This window comes from Thunnus albacares, chromosome 10 (assembly GCF_914725855.1).
Source record: "Thunnus albacares chromosome 10, fThuAlb1.1, whole genome shotgun sequence".
Taxonomy (NCBI): Eukaryota; Metazoa; Chordata; class Actinopteri; order Scombriformes; family Scombridae; genus Thunnus; species Thunnus albacares.
The window spans coordinates 9,458,617-9,473,638 of record NC_058115.1 but is presented as its reverse complement, the minus strand read 5'-3'; the positions used below and the strand labels follow the sequence as shown (position 1 = coordinate 9,473,638).

Here is a 15,022-nt window from a genome sequence, read left to right as displayed (position 1 = left end):
GTAGCAGCAAAACTCCTGAGTCTACCGAACTGAACAAGAGTACCTTTAATTTCTCATGAATGTAACTTTTTATTTGTCAGAGAAAGACTGTTAATTTGTCTTTCAAATGTTACATGGTCTCACTTTAAAATCAGAATTTGTGTTTATGCCAGCATGTTAGCAAGCAGTCTGTAGTATTACTGTAAATAACATATTGCAGTGTGGCTAATGTATCCAGTGGAAGTTAGCGTGAGTAGGCCTAGTGGCTATACAGTAGATGTTACCATTAACACTAACATAGCTGAATAAGACTGCTGGCAATTTATCTAGGTAACAAAGACTAATAAATATCTGTTTATAGTCCACTGAGCTTACTCATTTTATGCTACAACTTGTAGTGCTTTGGAGGAGAGGCTAGGGCTAATGACTAACACAGCTTCCTGTGTCACAGTGACCTAAATATGGAAACCAATTTACCTCACCTGACTTTAATGTTTAATTTAATTATTGCAGTACTGAATGGATCTAATCTCAGGTATCTCTCCTCTTCTTGTCTGGCGGTATGTTTAGCTGTTATTTGGACGCAATCAATCTCTGTGTAACAGCGGATGTGGTTGCTAGGAGATTTTTGATGTAGCTGTGAAGCCTCTGTTGCTTCATTAAAATGGGTTTTGAGTCACAGAATATTGTTTAAAAAGGAAGCAGATAAATAGTCAGAAATAGTATGCATGGATTTATTTAAAAAAAAGAAAGAAAAACCCCGTTGACTCACTCTCTGCTCCCCTACCTTCCTCATGGAGGCCGCTCCTGAGCTTCCTGAGCCCGAGTACCTGCAGGAGGAAGGACAGGATTGAATGTGACCACCAACGACTCTTACAACTCCTTCCATCAATCCCAAGCATGTGGTCAAACCACAGACAACCACAAACACAAACCCACCTGTCTGTTGTGTCTGCTCGCAGTGTGTCCGCACCTCGCTGATGGACAGAGAAGAGAAAGGACTTCATTAAAGAGCTTCTAAAAACCCTCCACAAAGACACACACACACACACACACACACACACACACACACACACACACACACACACACACGTACACACACTTAATTATAGTAATTATCATCTCTGTGCTGCTTTGTGCTTTTTGCCTGTGCTGTGTACAGTGTATGTACAATTTTACATGATGGGTAATGTCCTTAATTTATCTTCTGTCATACATACTGTATGTATGAACATGCCTGAACTTACCAGCAACTAAAAATCAATACAGTAAATAAGTTACTAAAAGACTATATAGCATGAAAGACCACTGAAAAATAACACAAGCCTTTTTACCTGAGATGACAACAGTTTTAGCTAGCAGTGAGGTCACTTCCTGTGCATGTATTTAAGGTTTTTAAATATGCTTTTTAAAATTATTTTTATTATTTTTTATATATTGCTTTCCCATTCATTGGACCTCAGCTGCTACTGTAAATGTATTTGATCAGTTCCATCACCAGCAGACCATTTCTAGCTGATTATGGGCTTGATTTCCTGATGACTATAATTTAATCAGTTGTGGTAGAAGAGGAATTGTTCCCGAGGTGTAGCTGGCTTTTGTGAACCACTGATAGGCCCACATGTATGTATGTATAATCCTCCTCCATGAAATGTATTTTATAGAATTTACAAAATGGTTGTGTTTTATTTTAACACTTTGTATCCCTAGTTACAGCACTAACTCCCCCTACAACCTCAACCTTATTTTATCACTTCTGTGCAAACTACATACGCCATGTTAATTAGTGAGCTTTTGAGTTGCTGGTAAGCATATTTTTGTTAGTTGCTTCCCCCTGCCTCCAGTTTTTATGCTAAGCTAGGCTAAAGCTAAGTACTTAATGCACAGACATGAGAATGATATCAATCTTTTCAAAGCAAATAAGTGTATTTTCCTAAAATATTGCACCAGATCTTAAACATTTCTTGTTAAAGAGTAAAACAGCTCGGTGAAAATTTCCTCTGAAATGCATCTTCACTTTAAAGATGTCCTGATAAAGAAGGAATCTTGTCATAAAAGTTTGGAAGAGGAGCCTTTTAGGCATCTGCCCAGGAGCCCACTATCTCATAATTTGCCTTTATGCAACACAAGTTGTTAAAAGTTCTTGTGTGCTACTATTATGTGGCGTTGTGCATTATGATACACTAAACTAACATGCATTTCACTAAATCTCGATGTCCATCGGTAAATCATGTAACATGTTTTTTGCCCAAAATGTTGGTGTATTGTTAGGCTAATGGAAGAAACATACAGAGAGGATGAGAGAGAGAAAGCAAGCAGGTCATTAAGGTTAACATATGCTTGTTAGCGCAGGATAGTATACTTCATGTGCCACTGAATAGATATGAGTCACCACCATGAGAAACACACAGCTGAGCGGGTTAGAGAGGGCTGGTGTGAGCTAAGCTGTTAGAGCGCTGTGTATATCTGTGTGTGTGTGTGTGTGTGCGCGCGTGTGTGTTTGCGTGCGTCGTGTTTTAAGCACAGTCTGTCAGTCGCGCTTGTAATTGGTCTGGCTGATGCTGAGTCACACACCTACTCACAGGGATACGTGTGTGTGTGTGTGTGTGTGTGTGTGCGCGCATGCAAGTGTGTATGTGTTTGTCCAGAATAAACTCCTATTTAGAATCAGGCGTGTCTGAGGAGATGGGGATATTAGGATGAGTCGTGAGATGGTTACCGTGCATACAAATGCACTCCTCTGTGCCAGTGTGTGTTTGTGTGGGTGTACCTGTGTGTGTGCGTACGAGAGAAAACGCAACCAGAACGTTAGAGAGGGGCGTATTTGAAAGTGTCACTGTCATTCTCATAATCCGTGAAGCTGGCAGCTATGCTATAACACTGATCATCCTCACTCTCCTTGGTCTCCTCTACAACAACAATGTGTGTGAATGTGTGAAACACAATGACCTATCCTGCAATCACAGACAGTTCCCCTCTATGTGTAAGGACACAGACAGAAAGTGTGAGATACAGAAAGACGTGTGAGTGAGTGTAAGACATCCAGTAACTTTATTCTAGTTTGCTAAAGGAAACAATCAGGATGAAAGTCATGAGGAGGATTTTGGTGCCACTAATTACAAGCTATAAAAACTACCTGAATCTGCCACCAGTAATGAGATTAAGAAAGATAAAAGTTCACAAGGAATTATTTTCAGTTCACTCTTTGATCAGTTAAATAACAACAGTCTGTGAATGAAGACTTTTCATCTGCATGTTTTTAACTAAAGTCTACAGTGAGACGAGGAAAGTTTCAGTTGTTTCCCATTTTTCCTGTCCTTGCAATTGCAATAAATGCATCTTGTTGATTAATCAGTTCAGTGCTCATTTATTGTTGCCACCTGTGTCTGTCAGATATTAAGTACGCACAAGAAAGGCTCGAAATGTCCATGCACATTGGACCATATTTTCTATACTAGTCATGGTATGCCGACACCAAAAATATATACTTAAAAGCTAGTATACCTATATTTTTGGTTGTCAACACATCCCATAAAAACACAGCCCCTCAATACTTTATAACTTATCATTTGTCCCGTATTTGTAAGTTAGATAAGAACTAGACTTAAGCAAAGTGAGTGGCACTGGTGTTGTGTTGCAGTTTGGTTTATGCAAATATGGTTTAAAATTAGGAGATCTGATTGGCTGTATGGAAACAAGTTATTCTGTACAGTATTCAGACAGATTAATACAACAACATCATGAAACCAAAGAAAATATAAAATAAAATTTCTCTCTTTTGGTTTCTGCTTTTTCCTAAAGAAGACCACAGGACATGTGATATGTATGCTGTACCAGACAAAAAAAAACATTCAATTTAATCTCAGTTGGACTTTAAGGCATACTTTAAAACAAGATTGGCACCTGGAAGAAAATGATTGATGCTGTATAAATACAGTAAAACTTGCATGCTAATTTTCAATTAACAATTAAGAGAGACAAAAAACTGTAGATTTTTCATCAATAAGTCAAGCTGTCCACTTATGTATGTGATTTGACTTTAAGTTTAAACAAATTAATTTTACATCAGTCAGTTTTGTTATCTGTTTAATTCCAAATGTTCATCTATAACATGAATCATATGAATTGTATTGAGGTTCAAGATACATTTTTGAGATACAGTCTGATAGGTTCATCTTTTCATACATTGCAGGCCTGCGATAGAGTAGCTGAGGCAGGGTTTACTCACCCTTCATTTTGCCTCTCCAGCCCTGACAATGACGACTTGATACTTGATTGATAACAACCAGCATGGCAAAACATTAGATACAAAGACAGTAATAACTACATACAACCCAGGAGCACATGAGTAATAATGTAATTTTCTTACACTGTATGTACAGTTGATTGATTGATTATTTGTTGACTGTTGTCGGTAAACCAAATTACTACTAGGGGACTATTCTACAGAAATCAGCTAGAAACAGATGAAAACCAATATAATTTGCTAAAAAATCTGATTTAAAAGACTGTGTACATACAGGCAAAGCATCGGGTGGCTGGTCTAGGCGCAGTGTGGAGGACAGCATGGAAGGGCTGATGGGAAAGCTAGGGCTGCTGGGATTGCGGCTCTTGCGCCGAGAGCGTCTGGTGGAATCCCGCCGGCTCTCCCTCCCTGGACCCTCGGGCTCCTCCTCGATCACCAGGATCTTGTCGTCGCTGAGGTAACGCAGCAGGGAGTTGTCTGAATCTGTGGGGAAGAGGGGTGGATGGACGCAGCAGTTAGAGGATGGACAGGCTCAACAGAACGTACGACAGAGGGAGGAAAACCAGAGACAGCGGAGATAGCGTTGTAGAGTCAAGGGAGAACCCCAGAGTAGAAACAGATGAGGATGAATAGACCCTGAATAGATAAAAACCCAACAGAAAGGGATAAAACTGCCTCAAAGCCGTAGTATCTGATAGGGATCTACGGCCGGGGACATACAGCAAATCTGTTTGCAATGATTACGCTGATTCGGAGGGAACTACTACTAAATCCTGTCAGTCACAGAAAGTTTTATTCTGCTTTAGCTCCAGACAGAAAAAGCTTCTCACCTAATTTGTTTATTATCTATATACTTTAATGTGAAAAACTAAAAAGTGACTGAGAGAAAGAGAAGGAGAGAGAGAAAGGCAGAGCCCGACAGTAGTATTGTGCTTTAATGTTATTCATAGACTTTCTGATGGTAGATTGGAGGATCCTCGGTTGAATACAGATCGAGTCTCACCACAAAACGGTTGAGCTGGTTAGAATTGGTCACATAGAAATACCCTCATTTCCAGAGCAGCTGTATAAATGCAATTTCCTTGCATTTATGTTTATTTGTCACTCTGTTAGATACATACCGGGCAGATATGTATCCCTTACACAACCACACCACCATGGATAACCAGAGGATGAGCTGAAATGTGTTAAGCTGAGTATGGAGGAAAGCAAGGCACCAGTCCAACCCGCTTCTTTTAAGTTTGTGATGGCCTGTGTTTGCGTGTACGTGTCTTTGTGTGTGTGTGTGTGTGTACCTCGGCTCCCTCTCTTGCCCATGCTGGGTTCCTTGGCCTCGGCCATCCAGTTATATTCGGGAGGCATGGAAACAGGTCTGAGGTCACCTGGAACGACCAATCAGCAATCAGAGTCGGCTAGGGGGGTTGGCTATGGGGTGGGTGTTGCGGAGAGACGTTGACCGAGAGACAGCGTGGGTGACAGCTGGACGGGTGGACAGGTGAAAGGGAGAGAAGGTGTGTGCAGGTGAGGGGGAAGGTACGGGAGGCTCTCCAGGGACTGCTGTGACATGCAAGGCAAGGGTCACTTGACCAAATTTCAGGTTGTAACACAGTTAAGCTAGTAGTATTTCCTTTTTACTTTATTATTTAGTCTGATATTGTGTTGATGTTTGTCATGATATCATATTCATGTTTGGGAGTGTGGGTTAACTTACATAGCTTGCAGTAGCGGTCGCTAAAAGCAGCGTAACACTTGTCATGTTGATAGAAAAAATATTCCAATTTATTTATTTATTTCCGTAAGTCAACTCACTACATCCATCCCTGCCGCCAGGTTTTTTGGGTTATTTGTATGTCGCTCTTTCTCTGGCTCAGGCACAAGAAAATTACATCCCCATTTTGACTTCCAACTACTCAGTTGTTGTTTTGCCAACAGCTGTCAGTGAGCTCAACACCTGAACTATTTGAATGGCTGAACAATTCAGAGGTCTGGAACCAGGTCAGTGAAGTCCACCACAACATGGGTAGCAGAGCGAGCACAGGTCTGCTAATTTGAGGAGAAATTCTGTGTCAGTATTAGTAGTAATACAGAAATCACATAGACTGTATAAAATAAAGTAAATTTTAATTTAGGGAACCCTAACTGTTTTTTTTAGAGGGTATATTTTATTTTTACTCTTTTTTTTCTCTATTCTTTCTTATTTATTCTTTACAAAGTTTCCAGCTGCCTTGACATATATCCAGTTTTAGTGCAAGTACAATAAAATGTCCAAGTACATTAAAATGTACATAAAATCCAAGGACCAAACCGTGGTTTTCAGAATCTGACTAAATATAAGTGATGTTAGCATGAATATTCATGAGGGGTGAAATGTTCTGTAGTGAGGTTGGTTAGCTAGCAGTCTTTATTTAGCCTCTGTTTCTCTTGTAATCACCTTTTTCTTTTTTTACATTACATTTACATTGATTATGACATTTGAATCATTTTTCAAAACTAACCAGATCTAAAAGAATAGCAGCTGCCTGATTTACTCTACTGGTAATCCAGTCTTTTTGAGAAGTAGCTTATTGATGCAGCTGTCAGTCACGGGACCCTCGCCTTTCACGTATAGTGACCCCTTCAGAGTCTCCCATGAAATTACAGGATGTCTTAACGGTCTGAGAAGACGAGGGGGGGCACATGTGGTGGGGCAGACAGGGAGCTGGAGACACTGTTTTTGGACTGACCCTTCAGCATGTGATCAGTGTTTTTAGGATGTGTGTACCCAAGATAAAGACACAAAGAAGCAGAGCCATGAAGCGAGTGATGAACACATAAGGAGGAGTTCTGAGGAAAAGGTGAAAATAAAAAGGTGAGAAAACTGGTGAGAGATCACGTGCTGTTCTACTAGACAAGCACAAGTCCGGAGCCATTCCTGCTCCAATTCATAAATTGCAGTCTCCGTCTTACCATGGGTGGGGGTCTTGTCCCGCCTGCGAACCCCCGTATTGCGGCCCCTGTCGTAGTCAGGCCCTGGGGGTCCATCTCCCTCCAGCAGAGAGAAGTACTGACCGCTGTCCTGGTCCAGGTAGTAGCTGACCGCCTCTGAACCTTTGGAGCCGGACTGGGAGCTCACGCTGTACCGGCTGATGTCGTCACATGACATCAAACCCAGCTCCTCCCTGGAGAGAGAGCAGCAGAGATGTCATCAGCACCACGATCAGTGTCATCATCAGTATAATAATAATCATCATGATCATTATCATCAAACATCTGCATGTGTGTGTAAGCGTCTGACCTGGTGCTGTAGAGTCCAGAGACAGGAGACAGGATATAGACGTCCTGCATGCTTGGGGCGTCCATTTTGGACATGCCCAAAGTTCCACCAGGTGTAGGGGAGGTGCTGGTGGGGCTGGTGGGGACCGGCTGAAGGAAGAGAGAGGAGAGAAATAAGGAGAGAATTACTCTATTTCAGCTCCTTTTCATTATGTTATAATTGGAAGATGGTGAAGGGATCTGCAGAGCACAACCTGCAGAAACTGAGCATTAGATCTTCCCCTGCTCCCACCTACCTCACAGAGAAAAACAAACAAGCAAGCAGTTTATGGTGTTACGAGGGAAGGGAACCTTTTATTTGTGATTTCTCTCCTTGTATTGCAGCCAGCACTTGTTTTAACACTGAATCACAAACAAGAGAGTTATTTCCACGGAGCTGCCATGTTGTGTATGTTGTCTTTTTTTATATCTGTCTGACTGTGCAGCCTCTCCCACGTTCAATCGTTTCACTATTCTGTCATTTTGTCTCAAGCCTCTTCACTCACATAGGGCTCTCCATGTCTGTTCCCATGACAACCCCTCCTCTCCTCTCCCCTACTCTCTCTGACTTTCTCCTCTCTCCTATGTTACAAAAGACGGAGAGGACAGAGGAAAGCTAGCGTGGCCTCCTATACCTCAGCTTGACTCAAGGACATGTAGATTCATTTGCCTCACTTCTGATGTCACGGGAACTCAGTCCAAATTTCAAATGAATTATATTTGTTCTCAGCTGGAACAGCTGGGGTGACAAATACGTAGCTCATGCTGGCAATTTCTCCCAGAGAAAGAGGTTTACAGATTGTAAAAGATGGAGTGTTTTACTGTATGTCTGAGGAGTACGCTCCATTTTAGAGAGGAGATGCGAGTGTGGACAGAATGGATAAACAGACACGGAGCCTGAGCGATGGCGAGGCGGGTAGCGTTCTCATTAAGGAAACCCAGTGTTTCATCATTTCATCAGCAGTGCATTAGGCGAATTCATTTCATATTCCAAACTTTCCACCGCTGCCCCCCTCCACCCACTCCCTCCACCACCCCCTCCACTACCTCCATCCCCAGGCCCTGTCTCGATCTTCATCTCTTTCTCTCTCACACTCTTCCTCTTCTGAAGGCAGCTTACAGTAAGACGGCTTCACAATAAATAATGAAGACGGGGTGGAAAAAGAGGGATGCGAGAGAGAGACGGAGAGAGGAGAGCAAAGGAAATAGGACAATGAGAGAGAGACAGAGGGAAAGAGTGCAGGAGAGGGAGAGCAAGGCGGGGGAGCTGTGCGGTGTGGTGACTGGAGCTGAGAGTGAAAACAGTAATTTAGTGATTACAGCCCACTGCTGCCTGCATGAAAAAGGGGAAGGGGAGGGGGGTGGGGGTGGAAGTACTGAGAGATTGGACTTCCACAGCGGGCAAAATCCCAGTCTGTTAAAACAGCACTTAAACCATTTGACCCCTGCTGCGTCCACTCCAAACTACCTAAAAATGTACTACTGAAACGCTCTCCAGACCAGTATTCCCCATGGCACTGCCTTTACATGCACACATGCCAAATCACACACACACTCTAATGTGCTGAACATGATATTTTAACTATATAAGGGACTTAAAAGCACAAAATCACTATAAATATAAACTTAACAGTCGGGCTGGATGATAACTAACTAACTAACTACTTGTCTACTGTATTTTTTAGGCCTTTTGGTTATTAAAGAATTGTGAGCAAAATATACACTGAGTGGAACATTTTACAATAAGTCTGCAGCCATGCTAGCAGCTTGGTGAGGCTATACTTAGGCAAAGAGGCGATTTGAGCTAACTGCTAATGTCGCTAAAGTACGCTAACATGTTCACAGTAACAATGTTTCGTAGGTATAAGGTTTGCCATGTTCACCATAGTTTAGCGTGTTAGCATGATAACATTTGCTAACTAGCACTAGACACAACACAAGATGATATACGGGCTAATACTGATAGCTAACAATAAGCTAAAATTGACTAATATATATATAATATTACCCCAGATGATTTATTGGTCAGGCAGCTCTAGTCTGGATTCTATATAATTAAATGGAGAATAGCTACAACATCCAGTGATGTCTAACCAGATGTTAGACATCAATGATCAGCCCCCAGTCCTGTCCAGAAGCCCAGAATCTTTTACTTGTCATGTTGTAATTAATCAAGACAAACATATAAAAAGTAAGCATGCATGAGAGAAGAAAAGTCATGTGCTTATGTATTAAAGTAATAGTTATTATTACTGAGCTTCAAAGTTCATTCTTGATATTGGAAACACCAGTTGACAAAATAATCTCAAGGTCCATTTAGTAGGCCAGCTGTTCTAGAGCTTTGAATCATATCACATGAGCTTCATCAGCAGACTTTGCACAGTTATCAATGAATTGTAGATGTTCAAATTTAGGTTTTTTTCTGAGCACCTTGAGGACTTCTTGTCCATGTTCGCTTACAAGTTGAGCATCAAACTGCATCTGCTGAAGATCATGTGATATGTCCTAAAGCTCCAGAACAGCTACTAAATGAACCATGAGGTGAGAGTGTTTTGTCAACAGTTATTGTTATTCAGACAAATGACAATTTAACATTTACATCATCTTCTCCAGTCCTACTTTACAGCTTAAATAGAGCAGATACATCCTTAACATGATGTCAGTTTTTTTAAGTTGCTATGGCATCATTGTGTCCAAACTTCTGCCACTAACACAAAAATAGACCAAAGGAATGTACTGTAACTAAGATGTCAAAGAAGCTATACCCATACTCACCCATTCAGCTAACCCATCAATAATACATAACCGGCCGATACATGTTGCCTAAAATAGCAGGCATTCACAATAAGTAATTATTTATATGTCTAAACATATAACAGATTTATGAAAGTGGGGTCACAGACAATATGTGGCAAACATGTGACCAGTGGAGTGACCTGTGATGTGGACGCTGATGTGGCCTTCAGTCACACATGAACCGACTACCTACATGTACATTTTGCAGCAGCGCAGCGCACATGTATGCATGCATGCAGCGTCACAGTAATCCTAGTGTTATTTGTTGAAATCATTGCCAGCATTGTAATTACAGTGGATCATCAAATTGCTCTTCTTCCGTTCTACCGTTGACAACACACACACACACACACACACAGACAGACACACATGCAAACACACATACATAAACAGAAAGAGAGAGAGAGAAAGAAAGAGAGAGAGAGAGAGACGTGCTATTATTTAGTGGAATAAAAGAGGTTGCCATAGAGGGATTTGGGGCTGGAATCACATGATAATTTGCAGAGATAAATTGTTTCCTTTGTGGATTCAGTTATAATCCAGTTGAATGTTTGCCACATTTGGGCTAAACTTCACAGCCGTACAATTCATCCTCCAAAACCAGGCTTAGAGGTATGAGTGTGCATTTGTTTGTATGTGTGTTTGTTTGGGAGTGAGTACGTACAGTATGCATCCAAAGCCTTGCTTACAGAGTGCAGTGACCCAGTTCCTTCGCCTCTCAAAGGAGCAACGGGACCGATAACGGAAAACATCTCTCTGCATGCGTGCACACACATGCACAGAAACACACTTGCTCTGACACATACAGATGGACAAGCATGCATATGGCCATGCTTAGAAATGTGTGCACACCCCCCACCCCAGCACACACACACAGCCTGTTTAGCAGGATATTTTGGATTCAGTGAATTATCTCCAGCATTTGCTGAGTAGCGGCTCTTGTTTCAAAGCCAGTGGAGCTGCCTGTAGTTGCTTATGAATAATTAAGAGCTCCAGTCTTTCTGTGAGAGAACAAATCTAAAACACTCCTTTCTTCTCCTCTCCTACAGATATCTCTGCGCTCTGATATGGGCGCTCACGGTGCGTTTGTGTCTTAGCAGCCCATCAGGGTAGAACACTCTCACAAAACCATTCCCACAATCCTCTGCTGTTGCACACAGCACATATAACAATATGCTCATAGCACCAACTTAAAGCAATGATCTAACAAGGCAGCAACCTGGAGAAAAGAACAGTTCTCTAGCCTGTTATAGAAAGAGATCAAGCTGCAGCAGGCTTGAAGTCAAATGGGTCTTTACAGGGTTTAAATAGTTCCTGGGCCGTTATAGAAACCATATTCACAAAACACACTAAACTGCGAAATCTGTAAGTCTCTCATGTACCCATGTTAATGCTAGCACTCACACATGCACATACAGTACATATTGTTACATATATACCGTATCTGTGTTCACAGACATGTAGAAAAAAACATAAATACAGACAACAGTTGCTTGAAAAGAACAAAAAACAGGGATGCTGGAATTGACAGCGAGGGGGGAAGGATAAAAAACGTAAAGGGGAAAAAGGGGACACCTATTTAGAAAACAAAGAATGAAAGAAAGACAGAGAAAAAGCCAAAGAGCAGCCAAGCACTGAGCAGAGATCAAAGCATGCATGTAGCATGTAAATGAATTAGCCTGATGCAAGGTTAAAAATAGCAGCCGTGGAACACAGGGGCCTGACAAGACAGTCGCCGCTTCACAAAGCACTCAGGCAGCATCAGACTAGCCCTCGTCTCACCCCTGCATCCGTCTCGGCACAACTTGTTCTTTTTGTGCACCAAAAGTGTTGAGTGATTCCTCTTGGCTCTGACTGAATGACGGATTTACAAAGTATTTGCCCTCAAGTGAAATGTGTACACCCCCCTGTGAGCTGTAAGCCTTCACACAAGCATTCCACCTTTTAGATGTACTGTACATTAAAAATTTACTCCCTTTTGAAAAGAAGATGTCCTTTGGGGCAAAGGTTGAATGAATCAGGACCTAAGTCTCACTAAATGTGAATATGTCTGGGAGCGTGGATGGAACATTTGGTGACCTTGTTGCTCTGCACTATAGTTCCTGATGAGGCCATATTATTTCATTTGAATTATTCCACACACATCTCTGGTGCAAAAACAGACAAATGGAAGAAATTCTATTGAATAAGCCATTTTTCTCCTCCAATACTTCATTTTTTAGTTATCTGCATCCAAATAAAATAGGCTTCAGGTGAAAATCAGGCTACTGACACATTTGTGAATGATTTTCAACTGTGCCAGCAGTACAGCAGGCTGTGAAAATAAGACATTTGTTGAAATGCTCAACAGGAGGACTGATGCAAGGTCAAACAGTGGACAAGTTCCCTTTGAAAATATTTGTTTAAAATGCCAGTAGGAGAAAGCAGAGCGTGGGCAGTAAAAACAAGAACTGAGAATGAGTCAAAGATAAAGCTCAAGGTGCAACACAGCTTACTTTACACAGTGCCAAATTATGCTACCACAAATCCTAACTATAACTACAAAAAGTATATGTATATATATGCATATTGTATCAACACTGATGTTCTAGTTAATGTTGTTAATGAAAGCTTCTTAGCAACTTATCTTTTACCTAACATTTTACTTACTTAAGTAACATTTTACTTACTGCATACATTAACTAGAATATCAGTGTTGATACAATTATGCATTATTTCTCTTATTTGAAGAGTGCAGGACTCAAGCAAGGCTAGCTGGCTTGAGGCTATGATAGCTAACCAGCTAACATGTAAACACTAGTTAACAGCAAAGTGAGAGGCCAGGCTAAGAGTTGGTTTTCTCAAATAAAATTCTGTAATTAGTATTTTTTACACTGATAACATGATTTGGCTCAAGAAGTGCCTGTAATTTTACATTTTCAAATGCACAAGTTTAAAACTAAAAACAAGGAAAATAAACTAAAAATCCTCTAAGTATTCATAATGTTGTATGCCTATAGCCATATGTCAGACCCTGGATGTGTTTTTTCTTCTATTTTTTGTTTTATTTCTTATCATTGTATTACTCTTGCAATATTTTCATAATAATTACATGCACTAATTGAAACCCTTCATTCCAAATGATCCTCAAGCAACATAATGTGATGTAATCAATAAGAGGTCTAATCAACCTCCTTGATCTCTCCTCCCACAGAAAACAAGTCAGACAGAACAGTGAGAGACAGACCAGTAAGAGAAGAAGAATGCCAAATAAACAAATAAATAAACCAGAAGAAACCAGAGAAGAATGTGACCATGAGGACAGAGAGTAGCAGGACAGACAGAAGAACAGAGAAGGAGCACAGAGAGGAAGGGAACAGAGAGAAGCAGAACAGAGAGGAGCAGAACAGAGAGGAGAACAGAGAAACAGGAGTCACTTTACATCCTTCCCTGTTCACTGGAAAGTGAAAGTTGACAAGGAGAGAGTTTGGATGCCTCTGACCACAAGAGGATCCAGCTAGCCTTCCAAAAGTTAATACATGTCATGAAGATTAGTACCAATATTTCGCTGCATCTGCACTAACTGATCATAACTTATGTGTGTCTGTATCTGTCTTTCTTATTTTATGTCATTTCAGTGAGCCAAGAAGTGAAGAAGTGGAGGAAAAGACCATGATGTATGCAGGAAATCAACACAAGGGAGGCTGGTGAACAGCCTGTAGTTAGTGTGGTCTTCAACCAAACATCACACACACGGACGCACACAGGAGAAGAGTGAGAATAAATTGTGACAAATTGTGCAGCTTTAATAAAAGTATTTTTGCCAACAGGTCCCCCTGTATATTATAGATAATGAGTTTATGTGTGTAGTTTGTGTAGGTGCCATTTTGGTATCAATTTTGCTTGTCCATAAATGCAGTAAATAAGCTCCATTAAAAGAAAAAATTCTGGACCTCACTAATTTCTAAACCCTGGCGACGGCCCTGTGCACGAGTTGCTGATATTTACCTGCAGGCCCAGTGGTTTCCAGCGCACATTCCTGAGCAGAGCCGGCGTGGAGCTCAGGGTGTTCTGGGGTCTTTTCTTCAATGTGAGGATGACTCCGCACGGGTCCTCTCTCAGAGCGTTGACCAGGTTCTTCAGCTGCCAGCCCACCTGAGGAACACATACACACCGGGCTGCCGAAACAACTGCTGCAAACCACCACGCACACATGCCGTACACAGTGCACTGGGAGCAACCAAATCTGGTGAGGAAAACCACCACGCACAAATATTGAGCTGTAAAACTGCAAACCACCACACACACACATGTCCTGATACAGTACATGATATGTGATGTATAGAGGCCAATATTTTTTCTCACGGGTCACACTAATTTTGGCACCATTATGATTATGTCATCATTTTATTTGATTGATGTCAAACCTTTCTCTTCCTGTTGGAGCACAGATCATCTACAATGTTTTTTTAAATCAAATATTCACTAAATTTACAACATGAAATATTTGAAAAAGCCTTAAATAAGGTTTTATTACAGCTTTTATAACTGTACATTGTTTCTGTAAGTGGTTGCCAAATCCTTCTAGATACATTGTGCACTTTCAGCCAAATCTAGATCGTAAAAGTGGTGACATGATTACATTTCTTTGGACATAACTTGGTTTTTCAAGGTAATCACTTTAAATTTTTGCACAATGGACACTATATATCCTTGTAAGTCCTAATTAAG

General features: G+C 41.0%; 1 protein-coding gene across 4 annotated transcripts in view; it reads right to left on the bottom strand.

The window, feature by feature from the left end:
• Window positions 1-15,022, bottom strand: part of si:ch211-26b3.4 (connector enhancer of kinase suppressor of ras 2) — a 61,057-nt gene that overhangs the window by 12,120 nt on the left and 33,915 nt on the right. For 2 of the 4 annotated variants that reach the window (XM_044364494.1, XM_044364496.1), the window contains exons 9-15: window positions 14,300-14,446; window positions 7,500-7,627; window positions 7,172-7,383; window positions 5,521-5,607; window positions 4,500-4,708; window positions 919-956; window positions 752-809 (exon numbers count right to left, since the gene is read on the bottom strand). In XM_044364494.1, the coding sequence (XP_044220429.1) occupies window positions 752-809; window positions 919-956; window positions 4,500-4,708; window positions 5,521-5,607; window positions 7,172-7,383; window positions 7,500-7,627; window positions 14,300-14,446 (879 nt within the window). The remainder of the gene's footprint in view (window positions 1-751; window positions 810-918; window positions 957-4,499; window positions 4,709-5,520; window positions 5,608-7,171; window positions 7,384-7,499; window positions 7,628-14,299; window positions 14,447-15,022) is intronic. The other 2 variants (XM_044364495.1, XM_044364498.1) reach the window with 1 other exon arrangement.